The sequence below is a fragment of the Capricornis sumatraensis genome, chromosome 19 (genome assembly GCF_032405125.1).
Source record: "Capricornis sumatraensis isolate serow.1 chromosome 19, serow.2, whole genome shotgun sequence".
Classification (NCBI taxonomy): Eukaryota; Metazoa; Chordata; class Mammalia; order Artiodactyla; family Bovidae; genus Capricornis; species Capricornis sumatraensis.
This window is the reverse complement of record NC_091087.1, coordinates 28064763-28090939: the sequence shown is the minus strand read 5'-3', so window position 1 is coordinate 28090939 and position 26177 is coordinate 28064763. Positions and strand designations below refer to the sequence as shown.

Sequence of the window (26177 nt, the reverse complement as noted above, 5' to 3'; positions counted from 1 at the left end):
TGCCAGGTCCTCTTCCAGCCGCTTTTCTACTCTCGCCGCTGCCACCTACTGGCAGAGGCAAGTCTCTCCTGTTTCCCACCTGTAAAAGGGAACTGCGTACACTACACGGGAGGGCTTTGCTTACCTGATTTTATCTACTCGCCATGGTTTGAGGGGAGTGCCCAGCGCTAACAAAGGAGAGAGCTGAGCTGGGATCCAGACCCCAGTGTCCCCTTACTCTCTTCTCTGGCCTTGTGGGACTGACTGTTAGCAAATAAACCTACAGGACACTCTGTTATAGTCGAATTTCAGATAAACAATGAATAATATTTTCGTATAAAAAGATATCCTAAATATTGCGTGGACATAACTTTTTTTTTTTTTTTTGGCTGCGCTATGGCACGCGGGATCTTAGATCCCAGACCAGGGATCAAACCCTTGCCCCTGCATTGGAAGCACGAAGTCAACCACTGCACTGCCAAGAAGTCCTTGCATGGACATACTTAAGTGAAAAAACTACTCGCTGTTTTACATACTATTCGAATTTAACAGGGAGGATTTTATCTGGCCTTTTCCTCTGATCTGCAAATACACGTTCATAAAACCAGCGTGTATTTGATCCCTCAGGCCCCGTCTGGAATTGACATCCTGGGAATCCCTGACTTGACGTCATTTTTCCAGGAGAGTTTATCCGGAGAACCTCAGACCGAGCCTGGCAAAGGGACAGCAGGTCTGCGCCTGCGCTAGGGCATCTCTGGGCCCCGCCCCCATGTCAAAGCAGGCCGCGCCCACTCCTCGCGAGAAGGCCGCTCCTGCCCAGGAAGAGTCAGAGACGGAAATAGAATACCGGAAGCGACTGTTGCCATGGAGCCCGCGGAAGACTGGCTGGTGGAGTCCTTGCGCTTGTAAATCGTGTGGGCTTGGGACGTGGAATCTGGGCCAGGGAACTGGCCTGGGGGCCGACGGGCGCGGGGTGGAGCATGCGGGGAATCCCGGTGTGGGGCGGGACCTATACGGAGGGCTCCGTCTGGGCCTTGGCTCCCGCTTCTGGGAAATGGCACTTTTCTGTGTGTGCAAGTTGTGTGAAGTACTGGTAGGAGCCGTGCTTGTGGGGGATAATAATAGCATAGTTTTTGTTTTATAGTGTTAGTTGCTCAGTTGTGTCCAACTCTGTACGACCCCATGGACTGTAGCCGGCCAGCCTCCTCTGTCCATGGGCTTAGCCAGGCAAGAATACTGGAGTGGGTTGCCATTTCCTTCTCCAGGGCATCTTCCCAACCCAGGGATCCAACCCAGGTCTCCTGCATTGTAGTCAGATTCTTTACCACCTGAGCCACCCGGGAAGCAAGTGACCATTTATTTTGCACCAGCCTCTGAGTTAAACCTTAAACAAAGATTGTCTCGATTCCGCACACCAACCTTGTGAAGTCAGGGTACTCTGGGAGTTCCATTTTACACATGAGAACGAGGCTCAGGGAAATTGTGACTGGCCTGGTTCCAGTCACACAGAGGGTAAAATATGTAACAAGATTTGATCCCAGTTCTGCTTGATTCCAAAACTTGGGCCCCCAACCACCGAACCATGCTAACATCTCATCTTGAGCAGTCGTAAAAGGGCCATGCATCAGTGTGTGACATCGTGTCTCTGTCATCCAGGTACCAAGATTTCCATGCATTCGACCTCTCGGGAGCCACTCGAGTGCTTGAATGGATTGGTGACAAAGGTGAGATGCCCTTCGTGACCCTGAAGGAGATGGAATCCCACTCCTGAAGCTGGGACTCAAGGAGCTCAGCCTAGAAGGACCCAACCATTTCTGAGAGCTTAAGGACCTCTTGGTCACTTACAGCAATTTCTTGTTCTGTCAGCATTATATTTCTGTCTAGCTCTCGTCCAGTCCCCCAGTGGCATACCAGTGGCAAAGGGGTTTATTTTTGCTTTGGGAGATATGGCAGAGTGTCTAGACCCAGCCACGGTTCACAATCTTTCTCGCAGTTTGTCCCAGCATATTCTGCTTCTTTTTCCAGGAATCTTGGTTGCTGGCTATGAAAGCCTGAAAAAAAATGAGATTCTTCATCTCATACTGCCTCTCAGACTTTCTGTAAAAGAAAACCAGGTAACTTGAAATATATGTGCTGAATGTATGTGTCTGCTTCTACTCATTTATTAAACCTTTATGGAGCTCCTCTTGTCTACTAAATATTTTCCCGGGTACTAGAGAGAGAGAAACTGTAAGCACTGGGCCTGCCCTATAGTCTAATAAAGACAGACAGATATGCAGAGAGGTAAGTGCTACAGAAAGTCCTGTGATTTACAGAGGGCTCCTAGAGCAAGAAGTCAATTATACTTCATCAAAAATAGATTTAGGGGGAATTCCCTGGTGGTCCAGTTACAACTCTGTGCTTCCACTTCAGGGGGCCTGGGTTCAAACCCTTGTAGGGGTAACGAAGATCCTGTAGGTGTGAAAAAAAAGAAACAGATTTAGGGAGGTATTAGAGTATGGAGGGTGGTTAAAACCTTAGAATGATTAAGATCAGCTCAGATGAATGTGTAGTGTGTAAAGAGTAAGAAGAGATGATGGCTAAAGACAGAACCTCAGGGAGCACATTTGAAGAATGGGAATAGAAAGCTGAACCCACAAGGAATACTGAGAATGAATAGTGTTCAGAGTAGAAGGCATCTCAGAAACGGCCAGCAATCCAGAAGCCAGGAGAAAAGAATGTGTGATGAAAAAAGCTGATGGTTGCCTAATGTCACTATGAAATCATTCAGACTCATGGGCTAGATCAGTTCAGCCTTTGCTGCCCTCGAGTAGATTTCTTCCTGGTGCTCTCGTTCTCCCTCGTCTCCACCCCTCAGGAGCCAGGACCACACCAAAATCAAGCCTTGATAAGAGACCTGATTTACCTCTCACCTCACCCCTGGCTTTTCCTCTTTTCTCTCTCTTTTTTTAAAAAATATTTGTTTATTTGGCCACGTTGGGTCTTAGCTGTGGCACTTGGGATCTTTGTTGCGTTATGTGGAAATCGTGTGGCATGTGGGATCTTAGTTCCCCGACCAGGGATCAAACCCACATCCCCTGCATTTCAAGTCAGATTCTTAACCACTGGACCACCAGGCAAGTCCCTCCTCTTTTCTCTTGTGGCTGCCTCCTTTTCCCCTCCTCTGGTTCCTCACATGGAGAGCATGGACTTTGGTTAGACAGACTTGGGTTCAAATGTGTAACATAACCCTTGTGTGACCTTAGAAAAGTTGCTTAAGCTCCCTGTACCCTAGCTCTGTCATTTTAGAATAGGGATAATTATAGTGTCCACGTCACAGGGTAGTTCTAAGAATTCAACGTGATAAAGCACTAAATAAGGTGGCTGGCACAGTGAATACTGGATGATTGACTGGTTGTATTTTTACTGCTGGAGGAACCCACCTAACTTCTGGTGGGAGGTGCCAGGAGGAACGGGGCTATGTTTGTCCACTGATACATTCCAGTTATTTCTCTGATACGCTGTTAAACCTCTGTGACTCCCCTAAGCAGGCTTGGAATATAATGCTTTCGGCATGGAGAAAGGTTAGAAGAAAGGCTTCGGATGTGCAGGAAAGAAAGCCATCTCTGTAGGCAGCTGAGACCAACATTTATTATACAAGTAACAGTGCCCAGAGGCCCTGCTCAAGAAGCATCATTACCACCTGAGCGGCTTCCAGGGTTTCCTGCCAGGCTGGGATATGGCTCCTCACCTGGAGCTCCTCTGAAACACTCCTTTGGAGAGCAGCCCTCTCTGATTGGCCACCTATTTGTATTTTAGGGCTTATTCCCTGAAAGAGATTTCAAGGTACAGCATGGAGGATTTTCAGACAGGTCTGTCTTTGATCTGAAGCACGTGCCAGACACCAGGTAAGGTCAGCTCTGTCTGTGACCTAGATCTTCCATTCCAGATGGAGTGGCTGCAAATGGCAGGGTGATCCTGCCTCTTTATCACCACCCCTCCCCCTCTGCCCTCTGCACAGGGGCACATGGACAGGCTGTGGGCACACACAGATCTGGAATACAGAGACACCAGCGCTCAGTGGTGTCTTGGTCCCTACAAACCCTCTGACTACTGTAACCCACAGATCAGTGGTGTTGCTCCAGGGCATAAAGCAGAAGGGATGCTGTTAGTTTCTCAGAGAGCCGATGGTGGGTGGTTGGGGCTAACAGCTTGGTTGGCAGAGGCCGAAAGCCCGTGGGTGAGGGTTCTGTGTTCAGGCTCCCTGCTGGGTCCTCTTGGACACATCATGCCAAGTGGCAGCCAGGGCTCAGTCCCACGGCTGTCCCTGGAGGGGATCAAGTCTGCCCTTCATCTGTTAAATGAGGGTGACTGGTCTTGATGACCCTCCTTGCTGTAAGCTCTCCCAGTCTGGGGAGTGTGGGATCCCACGCTGAGTGCACTGGAGAGGAAGAGGCTGGGGGTATGTGGGTGAGCTCCCCACTGTCTGTACTGAGGTTCCCTGTCCATCCTAAATAGGTTGCTGGTGACCAGTGGCCCTCCCGGGTGTTACCTGCAGGTGTGGCAGCTCGCAGAGGACAGTGGTGAGTGACTGAATAGGTGGGGGATGAGGTTGTAGGAAAGCCTGTTTCTCCCACACCGTCAGTCCCTAATCTGAGCCGGTTAAGAGGTAGACTCAGAGCCGACTGGGAATTAAATGGAGAATCTATAGACACTTCCCTGGTGATCTCAGACTCCATGCTTCCACCACAGGGGACACAGGTTCGATCCCTGGTCAAGGAGCTAAGATCCCGTGTGCCTTGTGGCACCCAAAATTTATTTTTAAATGCAGTATCTACTTTAACAGAGCAGAGATGAGTTAGCAGCCAGAGCAGTGCACACAAGCCGCTCATGGAGCTTCCTGTAGCTTGATTCAGGAATGGAGCTCACCAGCCCAGTCAGAGGCAGGGCGCCTGGTGAGCGCAGGCCTCTCCTGTGGGCAGGGGCAGCACGAGGGCAGCAGGGAGGTTGCCTCTCTCTCCAGCCATGCCGCTCTCAGGGAAGGGAGACAGTGAGCAAGAGGCTGGGCTGACCTACAGGAGACGGAGAGGCGCGGGAAGCATTTGTACTGTTCCTCTGGGAGTGGAGGGGGCTCCCTTGGTGCATCCCTTCCAGCAGCGGGTTTGCGGTTCCCATCAGGCAGGCACCAGCCCCTTCCATCCCTCCTTGGGTGGAAGCATTGTAGGCCAGCATGGACTCGGGCCCAGAGGCACAGGCAGCCTCCCTGGGAACTGCCCCTTGGCTCGTGTGGTCTCTGCCTGTGGTTCCCACACTGCCTCTCTTGGGTGCTTCCCAGAAGCTGGCTGTTTGCTCCTCCCCCAGCTCCACTGCTGCAGGAAGGCAGTTCTGGTCGTCATTTGGGTTTTGAGGTCTCTGACCCTGTGGGCTTTCCTTTGTCATTTCTTCCTTGTCAGTTGTCTGATGCTGTAGCTTCCAGGTGTCTGAATATACTTATTTATAATTATGATTATTTTTTCATAATGTTATTGGAATTCCCCCATTTTAAGTATACAATTCAGTGAATTTTTTTTTTTTTTAGTAAATTTAACAAGTTGTGCAACTACCGCTATAAGTCAGTTTTAGAGCATTTTTATGTCCTCAGTAAGATCTGTCATGCCAATTACTAGTAATCCCCTTGCCCACACCCTGCTGTCTGTCTCTGTGACAGATTTGCCTTTTCTGGATGTTTCGTATCAGTGGACTCACAGCACGTGGTCTCTCGTGGCTGGCTTCTTTCACGGAGCATGATCATAGTACTTTTGTGGTCTACCATGTCGTACAGTGTCGTAACATGTATCAGCAGCCTGTTCCTTTTTAAGGCTGAACAGTGTTCCTTCGTATGGATGTACCACGTTTGTCTATCCGTTCACCAGTTGCTGGGTCTGATTTCTGGCTATTAGGAATAACGCTGCTGAGATCATTCATGTACAGGTGTGTGGACCACGTTTTCCTATGTCTTGGATAGATATTAGGAGTGAAATTGCTGGGTCATGTGGTGAATTTATGTTGGGTTTTTTAGGGAACTCCCAAACTCTTCCAGAATGGCTTCATCATTTACATTCCCACTAGCAGTGTATGAGGGTTCCTGTTGCTCCATGGTCTGCACCAACATTTGCTATTATTTGCCTTTTTTTATTAAAGCCATCGTAATGGATGTGAAATTATATATCACGTGGCTTTGTCTGCAGTTTCTTGATAACTAGTAGTGTTGAGCGTCTTTTTAATGTGCTTACTAGCCATTCATGTATCTTCTATGGTAAAATACCTATTCAAATCTTCATGAGAGTGTTTTGTTATCCACTCCCCTCCAGCAGGCTGAGATAATATGCTGTCACAGGCCCTTTGATATTCTAATTCCACTGTACATTTTAATAGATACTTGTTCAAATTAATCAGGATCTGTAAGATGTAACAGTAATATTAATAAGTATATATTATATTCTAGTCACTGTACTGATTACTTTCCATGTGTGAACTCATTAAATTCTCATGAGTCTGAGCCACGTCACAAAGATGGTAACAGAACCAAGACTTAACTCTAGTCTGATTTCAGAGTCTGCTTATAATCATGCCTGGTGGTAACTACTAATTGTTGTTTAGTGGCGCAGTCGTGTCTGACCCTTTGTGACCCAACAGACTGGAGCCCAGCAGGCTCCTCTGTCCATGGGATTCTCCAGGCAAGAATACTGCAGGGGGCTGCCATTTCCTTCTCCAGGGGATCTCTCTGACCCAGGGATCAAACCCATGTTTCCCACATTAGCAGGCGGATTCTTTACCACTGAGCCACCAGGGAAACCTGCCCATTTTTTTTGGTTGGCTATTTTGTCTTTTTTGAGTTGTGAATGTTCTTTGTACATTCTGGCTACAAGTTGTTTATCAGATGTATGTTTTGCTAATATTTTCTCCTTGTCTTTCATTTTCTTAATAGGGTCCCCTGAAGCATAAAATTTTAAATTTTAATGAGGTCCATTTTATTATTTCTCTTAAGAATGGTGCTTTTGCTGTCATAACTATCTTACCCATAGATTTCCCCCATGTTTTTTTCCCCCAAGCGTTTTATTGCTTTAGCTCCAACACTTAAATCTCTTAAGAGTTAACTGGTGTGTGGTGTGACTGAAGAGTCTAAGCTCATCTCTCTGCCTGTGAACGTCAGGTTTTCCCAGCACCATGGGTCAAGAAGCCTGACCTTTCTCCACTGATCTGCTTTGGTGCGTTTGTTGAAAATCAGTCGACCGTGAATGTAAGGATTTATTTCTGGACCCTCCATTCTGTTCCCGTGATCACTGTGTCTGTCCTTACACCAGTGACTGATAGTTGTTTTTTATGTTTCTCTGAAACTAGGCAGTGTGGGGCAGCAGTGGTTTAAAACTGGGGTGGGGGGCACCTTTGGAGCTGCCTCCTGTCCTGACACTGCCTGGGGTACCAGGTGCCGCAGAGAACCTGCAGCCCCAGGCCCCAGGGAGCTCGGCCCAAGGAGACGTGCCCTGACACTCTCATATGCCAGTTGGAAATCAGATAATTATCTTCCCCTGGATATTAGTGCAGAATATTCCATAATCTGGGCAAGTCTGGCCAGCTGTTTTTGTAGATACCTAAAAGTATATTTTCCAAGGTCCAGGTTTTGACCCACAGCTTTGGTGTCTCAGAAACCTGATTTTGTGAGCACACCCAGAGCAAATCTAATCTGTTGGTACTGCTGGATGTAGTGACCAGACTTGGAGAAACACTGTATAAACCAGAATGCCCTTTTATTAGTTTATAATGAAAAAGTAAGTATCCCCAAAGATGAAGTATTCCAGATCCTTAGTCTTTTCCTATAGAAGACCTAACCTAATCTCAGGCTGTGTGGTAAACACAAGCATAGCAAGAATTAGCACTCCCCCCATCCATGGGATTCTCCAGGCAAGAATACTGGAGTGGGTTGCCATTTCCTTCTCCAGGGGATCTTCCTGACCCATGGATCAAACCCAGGCCTCCCGCATTGCAGGCAGACGCGTTACCGTCTGAGCCACCAGGGAAGCCACCAGGGAAGCCACCAGGAAAAAGAGTTCTCCAAGTTCTCTCCCTATACAGAGCATAGACCTCGTGAAGGCACAGCTCCCCAGGCCTAGGTGCTGACCAGGGCCCTGGAGGTAGGGTCTGTGGCTTCTCCTCTCAGCTCGGGGGCTGAGGAATCTGCTGAGGATGTCTTTAGATGAAGACATGTCTAACGGTGTCAGCCACCTGTCTCCTGAGGCCTCCACTGAAGTTAAAACCTTCAGTCTGAGCGGCTCTTCCCGCCCCTCCCCCCACAGGTTGCCCGGATTTCTGTGCTTTGGTGGCTCAACAGCGCCCTCTCATGGCCACGACTTTCCATTCAATCCGGTAATACAATCCGGTAATTTCAATCCGCTCAGTATCTCAGGTCTGGAGCCATTCTGACCCCTGAAGGAGGTTGCTTACAGCTGCTGTGACCTGTTCTGCTGGTTTAATCTTCAGACACAACCTTCTTGCTTTCTTCTTTTCAAATGATCTTTATTTATTTACTTTTGACTGCACTGGGTCTTAGTTGTGGCATGCGCGATCTGTGTTGCAGTGCCCGGGCTCAGTATTTTCGGTGCACGGGTTGGTTGTCCTGCAGCAAGTGAGATCTTAGTTCCTTGCCCAGGGATTGAACCCACATCCCCTGCATTAGAAGGCAGAGTCTTAACCGCTGGACTCCCAGGGAAGTCTCTACTTTCTTTTATTGCCCAGTTCTTGGAGGTGCCTCACAGTATCTTTTGTTTTGACTTCATAGTAATTTTTCCTTTCAGTTGGTTTGGTGAGGGTGGTGTGCTTTCGTAGAGGGGGTATTTTTCCCCGAGAGAGGGGAGGAGGAGGAGGAGGAGGAGGAACCTGCATTTCTTTCCTGTTGTTAACTGTGGAGTGACTGTCCAGTCAGCAGCTCCAAAGCTTTTGTTTTCCATTGCATCTTTGAAATCGGCCTTTGATGGCTTTCCCTCAGCTGCTTCTTTCCCTGCCGTCAGGGGACAGATCCCACCTGAGAACCCCTGGCTCTGAGCAGGTCCTGGGGGATCCCTGCCAGGCTCCCTGGAGTCTGTGGAAGGGGAAGAGGGAGCCATCTAAGTGAGGCCCGGGAGAGTCAGGCCGGCTGGGCTGTTTGAATCTCGCCTCACTGGCGCCCCTAGAGACACTCTGGGCCTGAGGCTCAGCTGTTGTGTCTGCTTCGAGCCCCACCCCCCCCGCAGCCGAAGGGCACCGAGAGCCTGTGACTTGGGGAGCAGGGCTCAGGGGGCCTCTGCAGGCAGCTGGGCCTGGCCACGCCCTGTGTGTGTGTGTGTGTGTGTGTGTGTGTGTGTCTGTGTGTGTGTCTGTGTGTCTGTGGCCGGCCTGTGACTTGGGGAGCAGGGCTCAGGGGGCCTCTGCAGGCAGCCGGGCCTGGCCATGCCCTCTGTGACGTGTGTGTGTCTGTGTGTCTGTGTGTCTGTGTGTCTGTGTCTGTGTCTGGCCATCCCTTCTTCATCTAGAGTGTAAAAATACAGATCTCCGTTTTCTTCAGAGAACCTGGAAACCAAACAGTGACCCCTCTCTAGGAGCAAGAAAATAGAAAATGGAAAATGGGTGTCTCCCTTTAAGTAACAATAGCGTGTACAGCAAACTGCTTGTTCTGAACTGTTACGCATGGGAGGTGGCAGAGGATGGGAACCTGCCTGCTGTCCAAGCAGGCTGAGGTGAACAGAGCTCGAGTCTGATTTAGCCTGAGGTCAAGTGCGTCGATGTTCAGTGTGAAAAAGACGTGGACTTTCTTGCCCTGTTTACATTTGAAGACATCTGTGTTGTACCCTTCACCTGTTAGGCTTCAGTAAACAGCTTGAGGTCACGGGACATGTTTTTGAAGAAATAATGTTACTTCGTGAACTCTTCCTGTTATAAATGACAGTGCCGGTGTGTTCTTTTCTCTTCCTTTATTTGTTCTCCACAAAACTATAAAAAGCCAGAGCTGCTTGGCGGGTTTGGATGTGGCTGCTGTCATTCATTATCTCCGGTTTGGGAAATAGTCCATAAGACAAATCATGGAGAAGTGGCAGTGCCCCTGACAGCTCCAGAGTCGGAAACACAGCGCAGGGTTATTGCGTCTCCACATCTTCCCTCACCGACAGTGAGCTCCTTCTCTCCCCTGACCTTCTGCCTGGCCCTTCCCGTGCGATGTTGCAGACCTGCCTTAACATTCTGGACTTGAGCCTCTCCCACTTCCCACCAGATGTCATCAGAGCTGTCAGCACCATTGACGTGCACAAGAGCGAGGAGCCTCTTTGGCCCAGGGTGGCCGTTTTCCCATCGGTGGCACCCGGCATCCTCCACGGCACGAGGCTCAGCAGCCTGAAGGTGGTGGATCCGGACTCACAGAAGACCACGTACACCTCAGGTACCACAGTCCTTTCCAGCTCCTCCCCCCGCAGCCCTGCTCAGCCACACTGGAATCCAAATTCAGCCTTGCGTGCCCGCTGCTGCGGAAGCGAGGTGAATGAGAGGCGAGGCCTGGCCTCAGGGGCTCCTGTTTTGGGTGTGGGGAGGTGGTCCTGAGAGCAGCACCCAGCCAGCCGAGTGCACCTGCGAGACGAGGGCACCAGGGACGCGGCTCACTCAGCCTGGGGCTGCTGGGGAGCTTCGCCGAGGAAAGGACTGGCCACCCGTTGGCCGGGCCCGCCAGCCCCATCTGACTGCAGCAGCTTTTCTCACTCGCCCCGTTCTCCAGGTGTCAGTGATGACGATGTGCTAAGTAGCCTGCAGGTCCTGGACACGGACACCTTCGCCTTCTGCTGCTCCTCAGGCCGCCTGGGGCTGGTCGACACCCGCCAGAAGTGGGCCCCGTCAGAGAACCTCAACCCCGGCCCTGGGTCCGCTGGAAGGTGGTGGTGTGCAGAAGCTGGGGGCCGGGGCCCTGGGCCCAGCATTGCCCGCCTCGGCTCAGACGGGCAGCTCTGTCTTCTCGACCCCCGGGATCTCTGCCAGCCTGTGAGCTCAGTCCAGTGCCCCGTGTCCATGCCCAGCCCTGAGCCAGAGCTGCTACGAGTGACTTGGGCCCCCAGCCTGGACAACTGCTTGGCCATTTCAGGTACTGCTGAGAGGACTTTGTCACTTCATCTCTCTCCCAGGGGACTCTTAGGTGCTCGGGAGGGAGCCCACAGCCCCATAATAAATGTGGCCCCGGAAGGTACAGTTGTCACAGAAAAGCTCCTAGTTCTCCAGGTTCGTGAGGGATGGCCCTTCCTCATCCTGGCTACCAAACTTCATATGTGGGTAGCGGGCCTTTCCTGTCCCAGCAGGAATTCGGTTCTGAGGTTGGTCCAGAAGCCTGCAGGTGGGACGGCACCAGAACAGCCATGGGCTGAACCAGGGAGAGGTGACAGGATCTCGGGTGCCTCTCAGGCTACTCACTTTTAGAATCACAGCAAGCCAGGGAGGGCAGCAGACTCCTGGGTCTGACCTGGCAGCATCTAGCTGAATGAGGGTGTGCCATGAGGTATCTTAAAGCCCACGGAAGAATCCTCTGAGCGGGGAGAGGCTGACAATAGTTGAGAGAGCAGGAGAGGCTCATTGATAACAACCGGCTCCAGAAAGGGCAGGAGACATGAGCCAGGCTGGGGTAATTCTCTCTGTAGGTGTCTCTGGGGTGTTTCTCTCTCTCTAGGCATCTCTGTTTCCCCCATCAGGTAGGAGACAAGGCCATGTGCTGGGAGGGACCCACATGTGGAGAGATTAGAATTGGGGGTTAGCAGAAAAGGTTTGAAAAGTCTCTTCACCCTCAGTTTCTTGGGGAAAATAATAGTACCTATTTCATGGGAACTTCCCTGGTAGTCCAGTGGCTAAGATTCCTTGCTCCCAATGTGGGCCTGGCTTTGATCCCTGGTCAAGGAACTGCATCCCACATGCTACAACTAAATACATAAACTTAAAAAAACCAAAATACTACCTACTTCATATAGTCATGAGGGGTAAAAGAGAGAATGCAGGGTTAGCCTTGGACCTGGCCCATGATGGACAGACTACACATGCTCATGAGCACGTGCTTTGTGACGCCATCAGCCGCTGTCGACGTGGCTGACCACATGTCACGTGCCCTTCGGGTGGTCTTTAAGTACCTCGTTACTGTCTGATTCCTCACCCTCCAGCCTGTTTGGTTCCACAGAGCAAATAATAAAAACAGTTTCAGAGATACAGTGTCAACACTCTCTTCTCTTGTTTCTCCTCAGGGTTCGATGGGACAGTCCAGGTCTATGATGTCACGTCTTGGGCTGGAGTGGGGCAACAAGTAGAACCTCTCTTCACTCACAGAGGTCACATCTTCCTAGACGACAGTGGGATGGACCCTGCCCCGCTGGTCACCACCCACACCTGGCACCCCTACAAACCAAGGACTGTGTTATCGGCAGCCAGTGACGCCTCTCTGCATGTGTGGGACTGGGTGGACCCCTGTGCCTCTCGCTGACACCAGCATCTTTCAGCCCAGGCCCTGGGAAGCTGCTGCGGAGCAAGGACACAGATTCAGGCGACCGCAGACGGCCCTGCTACCAGCTGAGTGGCTGAGAGCAAGTTAACCAGCCTGTCAGCCCGCCCCAGTTTCTTTATTTGTAAAATGAGGCTGGTAATAACTACCTGGCAGGGCTGTTGGGAAACTTAGAAGTAATACATTTTAAAATAACTGCTAGGATGCATGGCACAATAAATATTTGGTAACTGCTCTTAGCTCTGGGAGCCCCGTTTCTCCTGAGTGCAGAATGGCAGTGTTTTACCCTGTCCGTATTCACAGTATGGAGAGTCTGAAGAGCTAATAACTGTAAACAGGTTTTGTGAAGTCTTTTACAGAACTGAAATGTATTGTGGTGTTGTGTTAGTTGCTCAGTTGTGTCTCTTTGTGACCCCATGGACTGTAGCCTCCAGGCTCCTCTATCCATGGAATTCTCCAGACAAGATACTGGAGTGGGTAGCCATGCCCTCCTCCAGGGCATCTTCCCTGATGCAGGGATTTAACCCGGGTTGCCTGCATTGCAGGCAGATTCTTTACTGTCTGAGCCATCAGGGAATAGTGGCAAATAAACATAAAAAATGTCAACCCCAGTAGCAATGAAGGAAATAGCAATTTAAAAGAAGATTAAAAAAAATAATACAACGGACCAAAATAACAGGAAACTTTGTATTTCAGTATAAATGCCATTCTTCCACCTAATGCGGTCATCAGACCCCTGCCTGTATGTTCAGTTCAGTCGCTCAGCTGTGTCTGACTCTTTGCAACCCCACAGACTGCAGCATGCCAGGCTTCCCTGTCCCTCACCAACTCCTCAGACTACTCATACTCATGTCCCTCAAGTCTGGATGTATGTGGTAAAATCAAGAACTGGGCAGCCAAGATTACAGACCCAGACAGGGGTGCTGCATTTGTGACTCACACTCGAAAGTCAAGGACCTGGTTTTTCTGAATCGATGAAGAAACCCTTGAGGAAAGTTCTCCACAAAAGAATGTACTGTTTTCTCAAGTTTTATGCAGTAGTTGAATTTCTGGGACATTCAGGTATATTGATGCTAATCTTTCCTTGATGCAAAACTTTCCTTGTGTGTGTGTATAGAAAGTTAGGTTCTCAGCACACGTAATTGTAAAAAGGCTTTCCCCTACATCAGAGATTCTCAAATCTTAACATGCATCAGAATCACCTGGTTAAGACAGACTGCTGGGCTCTGTTCCCAGAGTTTCTGATCAGTAGGAGTGTTATCCAGGCTTCCCAGGTGGTGCTAGTGGTAAAGAACCTGCCTGGCAATGCAGGAGACACAGGTTCGATCCTTGGGTCAGGAAGCTCCCCTGGAGGAGGTCATGGCAACCCACTCCAGTGTTCTTGCCTGGAGAACACCATGGACAGAGGAGCCTGTTGGGCTACAGTCCATGGGGTCACAAAGAATCAGACATGACTGAGCGACTTAGCCTTCACACTCAGGAGTGTTAGCCAGGGTGTAGTCAGAGAAGCAGACCAGTAGGAGTTACTTCCACAGTACTTGTGGGAGCTGGGCCCACGGTCTCTGTAAGGCTGCTGTCTTTCCATTTATCCGCTGCTGGAGCCTGGGGCCCACAGGGCAGACAAGAAGAGGAGGGCAAGGACCAGCTGGAACCTGTCAGTTCTCGTTGTGGTCACCTGGAGAAGCAGGTACACTCTAGCACTGAGCTAACACACCCCTGGCCCAGGGTTGGGAGAAGCTTAAGAGGATCTTGGGAAGATGGAGTCGCTGCAGGTAGCTAACCAGCCATGTGTGTGAGTCACACCGCTGCACCTGTCCCATCTCCTGAGCGTGGAGCCAGGATACCTGCGGCTTCCCTTCTACCCACCACGTCTCGCTCAGAAAAATCTTCAGTGGCCTACTCTACCTGGAAACACAGGGGTGAACTCTGGGGCATGTGGTTCTGCCCAGACAAGTCACCACATTAAAAAGTCAACTTGGGCTTCCCTGGTGGTCCAGTGGTTAAGAATCCTTGTAATGACACTGATTTGATCCCTGATGCAGGAGAATTCCACATGCCACAAGGCAATGAGTTTGTGCTCTGCAACAAGAGAAGCCGCTGCAATGAGAAGCCTGCACACTGCTGCCGGAGAGTAGCCTTCATCCAGCAGTGAAGACCCAGCACAGCCAAACCAGCATAGCCAGAAAGAGAAAGGAACCTCAAGTTTGAGGGTGGGCTTGAGAATTTGCAGTTCATTTAAGCTCCCAGGTGATGCTCAGGGTGCACATCTGTGGACCCGCCTGAGGAGCACCGCCCTCCACGCATGCCCAGCAGTACTTTTGTACAGGACGGCCTCAGCAATCACACCGCATCTACCTGACCCCGCATCCTCACCACACACTGGGTGTGCCCCCGATTTTTATGACAGCTGCAAATCCCCACCTCCAGTTTCCTAAATCGCTTCTTTAAGAGCTAACACATTCCAAGGGAAGGAAGTCCTGGGGTTCTCTCAGTAATTATAGGAAGGTACCCCAGAGAAGCCCTTAAAGGACCCAAAGGAAATCAGCGATTCGCACATCAGCACAGGACCCAATCCAGTTCAACCTCGGGCGTCAGGAGAGGAGCCTCAGCAGTGTGGGGTATCCCAGGCAGAGGGAGCAGCAGAAAGACAGAAGTGGGAGAAGGTGCAGCCCCGGCCTGGGGCGCAAAGGAAGTTGGAAATACAACTGGGGACCTGGGCTGCCGCTGATCCGCAGTGGCCCCATGCACCGTGCCGAGTTGAGCAGGGAGTCCCCCAAGGGCTCAGGTGGCCGTGGGATAAATGGGTGAGGGCCTCCTCCAGGCAGGAAGAGCAGGGGCATGTGATTCGATGCTCACACCCAGGGCAGCCCATCTTTACGGTTCATTTGTTCTCCTGGGTTCATTTTGGTGTAACCAGTCAATAAGTGGATCAGATTTTCTCTGCCCAGTGTCACTCTTAGACTTGGGTAAAATGGATGCCATGAATTAAGCCAGACACAAAAGGAGAGATATAAGATTCCACTTACATGGGGAACCTAAAACAGACCAATTCATAGACACAGAAAACAGAATGGTGACCGCCAGGGGTGGGGCGGGGGAAGGCGGGAATGGGGAGTTACTGTTTAACGGGTAGAATTTCAGATTGGGATGATAAAGTTTTGGAGTTGGGTAGTGGTGATGGTTGCACTTAATGCTCCTGAATTGTACACTTAAAAATGGTTAAAGCGGGGGAAGTTTAGAATTCATCCGCGCGCTCTCTTTCTCTCTCTCTCGTTCCCCCTGCTCCCGCTTGTGTCCACGTTCTACGCTGCCATGCCCTGCTCTCAAGAGGCAAAAGTCGTCTCCCCTAGCAAGCGGGCCCGGGCCACGGAGGCGGGAGATATGCGTCTCCGCTTTGCCTGGCTCTCAGAGCACGCCACAGCCCCCACCAAGGGGTCCGCTCGCGCCGCGGGCTACGGCCTATACAGTGCCTATGATTACACAGTACCACCGATGGAGAAAGTGCTTGTGAAAACTGACATTCAGATAGCCCTTCCTTCTGGGTGCTATGGAAGAGTGGCTCCTCGTTCTGGCTTGGCAGCAAAACACTTCATAGATGTAGGAGCTGGTGTCATAGATGAAGATTATAGAGGGAATGTTGGTGTTGTCCTGTTTAATTTTGGCAAAGAGAAGTTTGAAGTCAAAAAGGGTGATCAAATTGCACAGCTCATTTGTGAACGGATATTTTACTCAGAAATAGAGGAAGTTCAAATTTTAGATGACACTGAAAGGGGTTCAGGAGGCTTTGGTTCCACTGGAAATAATTAAAACTTATGCCGAGAACAGGAAATGAGAACGTACTTTTTTCTTGAAAATAAAGACTTTGCTTCAAAAAAAAAAAAAATGGTTAAAGCGGTAAATACTATGTTATGTATATGTGTCCGTGCATGCTAAGTTGCTTCAGTTGTGTCTGACTCTCTTTCAAACCTTATGGACTGTAGCCTGCCAGGCTCCTCTGTCCATGGGATTCTCCAGGCAAGAATACTGGCGTGGGTAGCCATACCCTTCTCTAGGGGATCTTCCTGACCCAGAGATCAAACCTGTGTCCCTTAAGTCCCCTGCACTGGCAGGCAGTTTCTTTACCACTAGCGCCAGATGTTAAAGAAATATCATGAGGGCAAGATATAGATACAGAAAGAAGGAAGTGACTATTACTTTTAAGACAAACTATCAATCTTAGTGTCAAGGAAAACAGTGCTATTAATACCTCAGCTGCGGCCTGCCTTAAGGAAGGAGGTTTGGGTAATATTTTGCAGGCTGATTACATTTTTTAAATATTTATGTTTATTTATTTTTTTGGCTATGCCAGATCCTAGTTGCAGCATGCTAACTCTTAGTTGCAGCTGGTGGGATCTAGTTCTCTGACCAGGGATTGAACACGGGCTCCTTGCATTAGGAACACAGAGACTTAGCCACTGGACCACCAGAGAAGTCCCTATTCTTCAGTTTTGACAGCACATGGGAATCATCTGAATTGGTCTAGGGACATGTACCTGTTTTGAGAATTAGTCCACAATAGTTTAACCCTACCTTGTGCCTTTCCTACCAACCAGGCCTAAAATCGGTACCCACAACTTACCTACTGGGACCAGTGATGTCTCACTCATGTAAGGAGCAGTGTCACGGGCTTTGCTGTGGAGTTTTACAAAACCTGCCAACCAAGGTGCTTCTTCCTTTTGCAGGTGCCTGTTGAGGATCCCACAGATTCCTGTGCTCAGCTTCAGTTTATATGCCACACCCTCCCAGGGAAAGGAGCTGTACACTTTTATCCCACTTCCTGTAATCAGAGAGGTTTCACACCCACCCACAGAAGGGTCCCTTCTCCCTCCCTCCCTCCACTGCTGCTGCTTACCGCTTGCTCTTGTGGGAGGCTCCCAGTTCTACTTCAGGGCTGCGATTCATTTGGTCTTCTGGTCTGGTTGTGACATCATCACCATGACCTGGAACAGATACATGGATTCTATGCTTGCTTCAGATGGATGTTTAGGGAACCCAGTACTGATCCTGAGGATTCCTTCTCTGAATCCCTGTTCAAGGACTGGAGGAGGTAAAAATTCTGTAGGCACTAAAAATCATCCCAAGACATAAAGAAGCAAAGAGGCAGGAGGGCTTCCCTGATGGTCCAGTGGTTAAGAATTCACGTCAATGAAGGGAACATGAGTTTGATCCCTGGTCTGGGAGGATTCCATACGTCACATAGAAACTAAGCATGTGTGCCAAAATTACGGAGCCAGCACTCTAGAGCCCAAGAGCCGCAACTACCGAGCCCCTGGGCCCAGAGCCCATGCTCTGCAAAAAGAGGAAGACTGCACATAGCAACGAAGACCCAGTGCAAACAAAAATAAATGAATTTTTTAAAAATATTTTTTAAAAAAAGGCAGAGGGGGAGCTCAGTCTTATGTAGATCACTGCAGAGGCAGTGAGGAGGGTGGTGTGGAAGACACCAGAGAGAGAATATCTGGAACCCAGGCCCACTGCAGTCTGTCCACTCAGCTTTCCTGGGGCTGCTTCTGCTCACTTCTAGGCAAAACTGACAGCATAGAGACGGCCAGCAGCAAAAAAAAGCCATTTTGCAACAGGAACCAAAGGTTCAATGAAGTTAGTAAAGCCCGGTGAAGCCCCTTGCTTCAGGCTGGCTCCTGCTGAGTGAGAGCTATTCTCCAAAGAGAAAATAGCTTATGCATGCTCCTCCTGCATCAGAGAGGCACTCACTCTATTTTAAGCAATTTTCTTATTTAACGGCAGGGACCGACACTCAAGAGTACCCAATATTGTGCATTCTCTGAAGAGTCAGTCTGAAAGGGACTTCCCCGGTGGTCCAGTGCTAAGATGCCATGTTCCCAATGCAGGAGACCTGGGGTTCAATCCTTGGTTGGGGAACTAGATCCTACATGCCTCAACTAAGAGTCTGCATGCCACAACTAAGACCCACCACAGCCAAGTTAATTAATTTAAAAATGTTTATGGGAAAAGAAGAGTCAGTCTGAAAATGGAAGGGAAGCTGTAGCTACCAGTCCCAGGGAATGAGCAAATTCCACATTGATACCAAGAGAAAAGTTTATGCATCATCCATATACTGCTGACAACCCAAGGTGGCTTTCTCACATTCCTCTACTTTAACTACTCAGAACTAAGTTCCCATATCTCACCTGCAGCTGCTGTCTTCCAGGTTCTCCTTGCAAATCTTCCACCAAGGCCACTGCCTCCTGTCCACTCTGTGGATGCTTCTGTCTAACCCAGACCTGGATCTCCTGGGGAAGATCAGCCAGGAATGGTTCCAGGACTAGCGACTCTAGGAACTGCTCTTTCGTCTGTCTCTCTGGTCTCAATCACTGATGACCAAGCTTCCAGAGTTGGATGAGGGACTCCTGGAGTCCAGCTGCTTCTCAATAGCAAAAATGCCAAAAGCACTGGCAGGAGATCTCTGGTCCAGGGGCGTTCCCTAGGAGGAAAATTTCCTGCTCCCTGTGGGAATCTTCTTCCAGCTTCATTATTCGAAGTCCTTCCTGTACTTGAGTGTGGATTTGTTTGTCCACAGCTACAGCCATTGTTCAGATCAGAGAGAAACCCTGCAGCTGTGCTCTGAACTTCAAACCGCTTCCTTCACTTCCCTGAGAAGCCACCTTCAGATAGGAATTGAAGTAGAACTTGAAATTCTAGAACCAGAGACATATATTACAGAGTGAACTCTAGTGAAAACCACAAGGTTAGCCCAGTAAGACTGAGGTGATGAAAATAGTCGTCCTGTTCCTCCCCACATCCCCACCCTGCCTGTGCCATGTCCTGATGCCCCGTGCAGTCTGCCCCTCTGTCACTGGCTTCCCTTCTGGGGAGGCAGCTCCAGAAGTTTGACAGGAGGGGTCAAGGGCTGGTGATCTGGTTAGAAAGTAGGGGAGTGTGAAGCTGTTTTTGCAAAGCAACTTACTTTACACCAAGAAAATGCCAGTTATCCACACTGAAGAATGAGGATGGGCGGATGGCGAAAATAGGAACGAAAAACTGCCCACCCTCCCAAGCCACTGGTCTTCAAAGTGTTGCCAAGTACGTGCGGTCAGAGAGCCAGGCGGGCACCCAAGGTGGCAGCACCTTGGAGAGCAGCGCCTGACTGGAGCCCGCTCTAAGCTTCGGAGGTTCGATGGTTCCAGCCCTCAGCTGTCCTTCCCACCGGCTGGGTTCTCAGATTGGGGCGTGGGGCTCTCTGGGGATTCCTCGGTCCCGGCATCATAACTCTCCCAAACAAGGAGAATTACCCTGGTTATTAAGGTTACAAGGTGTGAGAGCAAGGATAATGTGATCAGACTCAAAGGATGTTACAGTTGGAAGGAAAGTTGAGATACTCAGGCTTCCACTCCCTCAAAGCTCCCAGTCGTGGCTCAGAGACCCCCAGGACCTTGCCGGAGGACACAAAGTTGGCCGGAGATGGGCAGTCTGGGGACGGCGGACGGGGTGTCTGACCCGCAAGAGCGTGACTTTCACCGGAAGGCTACTCTGCTCCGCGGGCGACCTTCTCTGGAAGCTCTATGGGGTAAACGCAGGCCCTGCGGACGGAGCTGCCTCGTCGGCTACGGAACTAGAGTCGTCCCCGCCGGGCCTGGTGGACAGCGAGAAGGAGGGCGCCGCCAGCATGAGGGGCGCATCCTCCCCCGCGGTCCGGACCGAACGGTCGGACACACCGGGTCTTCGCCTGGTCACGCCCAGCCCATGTGGAGAGCCCAGACCTGAGGTGAGAACCGCTCCCGTCCGCCGAAGCCCTGTGACTACCACCGGGGGCCTGACTCCGCGGCACCTTTTCTGTGGCCACACAGTCCCTACACGACACTCCCACCCCGAGAAAGGACCGCAAGATACCACATTTCGGACAGCGACTAAACGCCGGAAGCGGAAATGCAAGCTTCCGAAGGACTCGGGCTGGCTGAACTACATTTCCCATAGGCCTCCGCAGCGTCTGCCGACTGACAGCAGCATTAACCAATAATCTTTCGGAGTGGCTTGGGCGCCGTTTATCGATGCGAATCATCGATGAGGGGTGGGACTTTCCTACACGGAGATTCGGGGTTGCTGAGCCACAGCTGTAGTCCACGCAAATTGGGAGGTTGCGGTCCTGCGTCGTTTCTCCCACCCCCTTGGGAATTTGGGGAGGTGGCGGCTTCTTGTCTTACTCCGCCTTGGGGGGTTACTGAAACAGAGGGACCTTGGCAAAGCATTTCCCTTACAGCTGAAAGCGGGTGTTTATCCCTATCTAATCCTATTATACAGGTGAATAAACCCTGGCAACTTGGACCCAGTTCTCAGGGTGGCGCTGAGACCCCAGTTCAGATGTTTTGCCATTTAAACAAAGTGCTTTTCTGGCTGCCCACTGTAGTAATGCTTCACCACTATCCTCCCCTTTGCCCCCCTCTCCCCATGGTCCTCATTTCCCCAGTGCACAGTCCTGGGTGATTCAAGATGACTATCATTTAGCTTATTCATTTAACAGTCCATTGTAGAGTATATCCTTTGGGCCAAGAAAAACACTTCCTCCTCTTGAGTGCAAACTGGCAGAGGGTGCATTTTCTAAAGTGGAATGGTGAACAACCCAAGGAACTCCAAAGCAGTAAGATTAAGTGCTAAATGGAGTAGCTTTCAAAGTAAATGACTGGAAGGAAGTACTAGAGAGCAGCTGGGAGAGCCCAGGAGGAAAGAAGGTGCACCCTCAGGGAAGAGGGTGGGGAAACTATACTTTATAGCTTTGCTATTTCTGGCTGCTCCACATGGCATGTGGGATCTTAGTTCCCTGACCAGGGATCGAACTGGTGCCCTCTGCACTGGAAGCATAGAGTCTTAACCACTGAGCCACCAGGGAAGTCCCTCTCAGCATATTTTATCTGATTTTGTTTGGACAACAAATTTTGTGTAGTAGGTCTCACTCCCTTTAACACATACAGGGTCTTAAATTCAATGGAAGGTGCGTGAAGATATGATTTCCCCCCGGGGAGGGGCAGCCTGTGGTGGGGTACAGGACAAGAGGGGCTCTATCTGTAGAGTCCTAAATCCAGCTGCAAGTCTGGCTCATGGAGATTTCTTCTAGCCTCTTGGATCTTAGGAACAAGAGTTCCAAGAGGGCTAATGTGGAAAACTCAGCCCAGCGCTTTCAGGGTGCACACAGCTAGCTTTCCAACCAGCCCAGCCTAGAAGTTCCACGGAGCTGCCTCAGGGACCAGCAAAGAGGGGAAAAGACCCAGCCCAGGAGAGAGCTTTGGTTCCCACCATGCAGTTATCAGAGCATCTCTGCTTTTATCTGTTCTTTTTTTTTTAAATAACCTTAAAAATCAATTGAATTTTGGTTGTGCTGGGTCTTCGTAGCAGCACTCGGCATTGTGCAGCACTCTCTAGTTGCTGCACAAGGCTTCTCGTCCCGGCAGCTAGGCGTGCGGGCCTCTAGTTGTGGCTTGTGGGCTTAGTTGCCCAAAGGCCGTGGCTCCCTGGCTCCCCACTAGGCTCTGAAATCTTCTATCTCAAAATCTGAGCATCCTTTCCATCCCCGGCCTTGCAGGATGGCCCCCGCAAAGAAGGGCGGCGAGAAGAAGGGCCGGTCCGCCATCAACGAGGTGGTCACAAGAGAATACACCATCAACATTCACAAGCGCATCCATGGAGTGGGTTTCAAGAAGCGTGCCCCTAGGGCACTCAAAGAAATCCGGAAGTTTGCCATGAAGGAGATGGGAACCCCGGATGTGCGCATAGACACCAGGCTCAACAAAGCCGTCTGGGCCAAAGGGATCAGGAATGTCCCATACCGGATCCGTGTGCGGTTGTCCAGAAAACGTAATGAAGACTCGCCAAACAAGCTCTATACTTTGGTTACCTACGTGCCCGTCACCACTTTCAAAAATCTACAGACAGTCAATGTGGATGAGAACTAATTGCTGATGGTCGAATAAAATTATTGAACTGCCAAAAAAAAAAAAAAATCTGAGCATCATCCATGCAATCCTACTTCCACTTCCTCTATGGCCTTGTGCTATGTTATCAAGAGAGTGAGAGAAAGCAAAGACTTTAATATCTACCAAGAGATTTGAAATAGCTTCACAAGGTCAAGCAACAGGGAGGTTATAATGGCCTACATTTGAAAAAAAAGAAAATCCAGGTCTGTCTTTGAGAGACTGTGGGAGGGGGCAAGCCCAGCACACGGGGCCCCCTGCCCAACTCTCTGGTTATGAGACAGACCTCCCATCAGGGATAGAGGGTTGAGGAGGGTGAACCCCAGTGATGGGCAAGAAAGGGTCGGTTACAGCAGTGGATCATCTTGATTCGGGGGGAGAAGACTGGAATGAGTAGCCACTATGCCGATGTTAATGTGTCCTTGTTCTTTCCATTTGTTCCTTAGGGATTTCTTTTGGCTTTAATAATGCAGTGGGGGGACTTCTCTGGTGGTCCAGTGGTTAAGACTCTGTGCTTACAAGGCAGGGGCTCTGGTTCAATCCCTGGTTGGGGAACTAAGATCCCACCTGCCATGTGGCATGGCAAAAAAAACTTTTTTTTTTTTTTAATGCAGTGGGGTTATTTGACTTCAGGAGTAGAGTGGTTAAGCGACAGGTACTGGGCAAGTTCGGAGAAGGCAATGGCACCCCACTCCAGTACTCTTGCCTGGAAAATCCCATGGATGGAGGAGCCTGGTAGGCTACAGTCCATGGGGTCGCCAAGAGTCGGACACGACTGAGCGACTTCACTTTCACTTTTCACCTTCATGCATTGGAGAAGGAAATGGTAACCCACTCCAGTGTTCTTGCCTGGAGAATCCCAGGGATGGGGGAGCCTGGTGGGCTGCCGTCTATGGGGTCACACAGAGTCAGACAAGACTGAAGCGACTTAGTAGCAGCAGCAGCGGCAGCAGCAGCTGGGCAAGTTAGAAACTGAACCTCTCCTCTGGGCCTCCAGGTCCTCCTCTGTAAACTGGGGATAACTGACTACCTCACAGGGTGGTTGTCAGGACTCAGACCTGCATGTAGAGCTGATTAGCATGCTGCCTGTGCAGAGTAACCTTGCCACAGACGCTGCAACTCTCAGCTTTACGGGTTACTGCAAACCAGAAATGCAACTCACAGGGAAGGAGAAGTCCATGGAAAACAAGAGGAAGTCTCATGATGACCTCCCTCAAGTTGTAAAATCTCTAATAATAGAGTGAGGGTGTGTGGTTAGTGGCACAAGTGTGCCCAGAGCCGGATCAGTCCTGCTCTCGACACTCCATGGGCGCTTGTATTCCCAAATGGCTAAGAATTCTGTAGGGCCTGGTTCCCGAATGGCTCTAAGGGATTGGAAGGAGGAAGTCTTGGGTGACTCCCAGGTTTCCGGGTTGGGTGAGACCTAGTGGATGGCGGTGCTACTCACGAAAAAGAAATTCACCTGTCACCAGCACGCTGGTCACAGGAGATCAAGGGAGGCAGGTGGGGGAGTGAATTCTGGACTCGCGAGTCTGAGGCTCTAGGAACACTAGAGGGAAGTTGCAGGAAGGAGCCAGTAGAGAGGGAGGGACTAGAAATCGAGGGAGAAAACCACAGAAGAGCAAGGTCCTGAGCTCTGCAGGGAGGTGGAGGCGAGCGGCAGGTGGACGACCGAAAGTGCATCTCCAGGCTGAGTCCTGAGGCGTGGAAGTGGCAAGGTTCAGAAGGGTTTGCTGGTTTGGGGGCGGGACACTGAGGGAGGCCATACCAGGCAGGCTCAAGGTTCTCAGAGGTGAGGAGAGGCCTGGGGGCTGGCATGGGCCAGAGGGTACAGGGTGGTCGTTGTGGGGCCACTCTGAGGGCAAAGCAAATAAACCATTTATTGTAGGTTTTTAATCATCCCACGGCTGTCCTCATGAACTTAGAAACAAACTGGTAACAAAAAACTTGGTCCCTAAATATATGTACCTTGAAGGGGAGACGGTCTGTTAGAGACTTGTCTGGCAGAGGGAGATCTGCCCAGGATGTGGGGGCTTCTCGATGTTTTTTAGGGCAACAAACTGTATCCTTCCATCCAACACACCTGCCACACAGACCCCTCTCTGCCTCTGCAGACCCCCTCTAGCTGCAAGCAGGACAGGAAGCCAGGGGCTCTCAACCTTTCTAGAAAACCACCATCTGTCATTTTCCCAACCTGGTTCCTGCCTGATTGATTCTGCAATTCTAGCTAATCTTGTTTGCTTTTTATTCCCAGGATATTTTGTGTCTCTACCAGGTAGGGAGAAATAAAGAAGGAAATTTACTTAGAAATGTTTAAAAAGCTTAGTATCAATTGTTTTCTCAAGGTGAGACTTGAAGAGAGCCACCATCTTCTACAACCCAAATTCCAGGGCGTCACCGAGGAAACCCTCCTGGTCCCCCTCCCTTACAGGCAGGGCAGATCTTGTCTCTTCCCAGACAGACGGGAATCTTTCCCCGTCAGGCGGCATGACGATGCGCAGCAGAACTGCTTGTTCACGGCCTCTCCCCAGCACCCAGCACGGCGACGGTATACACGCCCTCGGTACATGTTTTCTCAGTAAGTGAAGGAACGGAGCCAGCGATGGGTATCTCACAGCCTAGTGGTTTGGTGTAACAGCTGCTGCTGCCTAAAGCTTCCTGTGTCTAACTTAGTCGATTCCGAATGGCCACCTGGCACAGGAACCAAAGCTGGGGCTCCAGGCGTCGGTTGACAGGCCAGATGCAGCGCTGGCAAAGGGCAAGTGGAGAGGTGTGCGCGCTGGTCGAACACATGGCACCAGGTTTGCCTTAAAGCTGCGCTCTTTGAAGCAAGTGACCCTTTTCCCTCTAAAAGTCTTGGACCAGTTCTGGTCTGAGGCAGGACGTGAGCGGGTGGGTGGGGTGGGGAACTGAGATGTGGGTTTTCTAACACTCAAGCTTGGGTTTTTAACACATGTGAAAAGACAAGATTTGGGCAAAGAATGGGACTTGACTTTATTAGGCGATTTGGAGCAGCCACCCTGTAAAAACCAAGGTGCATTCTGAGTGCAGACCCCATGCGTAGGAGAGAAAAACCTGTTTTTACCATCCTCTTCCCTCCTAACAAACCCCTTCACCTATCATCCTGTCTTGACTGTTTCATGGCCGAGAACAAAGCCCTGGGAGCATCTCAAGATTAAGGGAGACACCTCTTGATTCAAGCCCAGATCTCTCCAGGCAACAGACGATGAGGCCTCAAAATCAACGCCGCCTTAAAAAGAATGCTCTCTGTACACAAACGCTACCAGATGGAATTCTAGATCTGCATACATAAGACAGAAATGACAAGTGCACAGGGTGATGATTACAGGGCCACGGATCTGGTGGGTAAAGATGCAAGGCCACAGACAGAAATACCATCCGCCAGGGGAAGGCAGCTGGGGGCTCTGATGACACCTCACACTCAAAAACTGAAACCCTGCAAGAGTAAGTGTGCCCCTCAACCCCACAGCCGACTTACCCCAGGACAGTGAGCAGAGACAAAAGTAAACACATCACTTCTCCGTTATGCGTTCCCTGGGAGCCCTGGGCAACCTATCAATGGAAAGGTTCCCGGCTAGACTTCCTCGTGTTTCCGTGTTCCTGATACTTTCTAGGAAAGGACTTTACCTTCAGGCGGATGACTCAGAACAGGAGAAGCCCTCCGCCTTGACCCGAAATCCAAACCCAGGACCCAGAGGCAGGAAGAGCCGGTT

The 26177-nt window shown here is 50.4% G+C and overlaps 3 protein-coding genes across 3 annotated transcripts; all 3 read left to right on the top strand.

Annotated features, from left to right (window-relative positions):
• Window positions 1-843: 843 nt before the first annotated feature.
• WDR73 (WD repeat domain 73) lies at window positions 844-12603 on the top strand. Its single transcript, XM_068991418.1, has 8 exons — window positions 844-884; window positions 1636-1703; window positions 2005-2093; window positions 3778-3866; window positions 4477-4541; window positions 10238-10402; window positions 10733-11092; window positions 12231-12603. Exons 1-8 carry the CDS (start codon window positions 844-846, stop codon window positions 12464-12466), a joined length of 1113 nt encoding a protein of 370 aa, XP_068847519.1. The 3' UTR covers window positions 12467-12603.
• A 3129-nt stretch (window positions 12604-15732) lies between these two features.
• Window positions 15733-16297, top strand: LOC138095392 (deoxyuridine 5'-triphosphate nucleotidohydrolase, mitochondrial-like). Its single transcript, XM_068991446.1, has one exon. The coding sequence runs from the start codon at window positions 15797-15799 to the stop codon at window positions 16289-16291; it is 495 nt and encodes a 164-aa protein (XP_068847547.1). The 5' UTR covers window positions 15733-15796; the 3' UTR covers window positions 16292-16297.
• Window positions 16298-22056: 5759 nt separating this feature from the next.
• On the top strand, window positions 22057-22425 carry LOC138095360 (large ribosomal subunit protein eL31-like). Its single transcript, XM_068991413.1, has one exon. The coding sequence runs from the start codon at window positions 22057-22059 to the stop codon at window positions 22423-22425; it is 369 nt and encodes a 122-aa protein (XP_068847514.1).
• Window positions 22426-26177: the final 3752 nt, after the last annotated feature.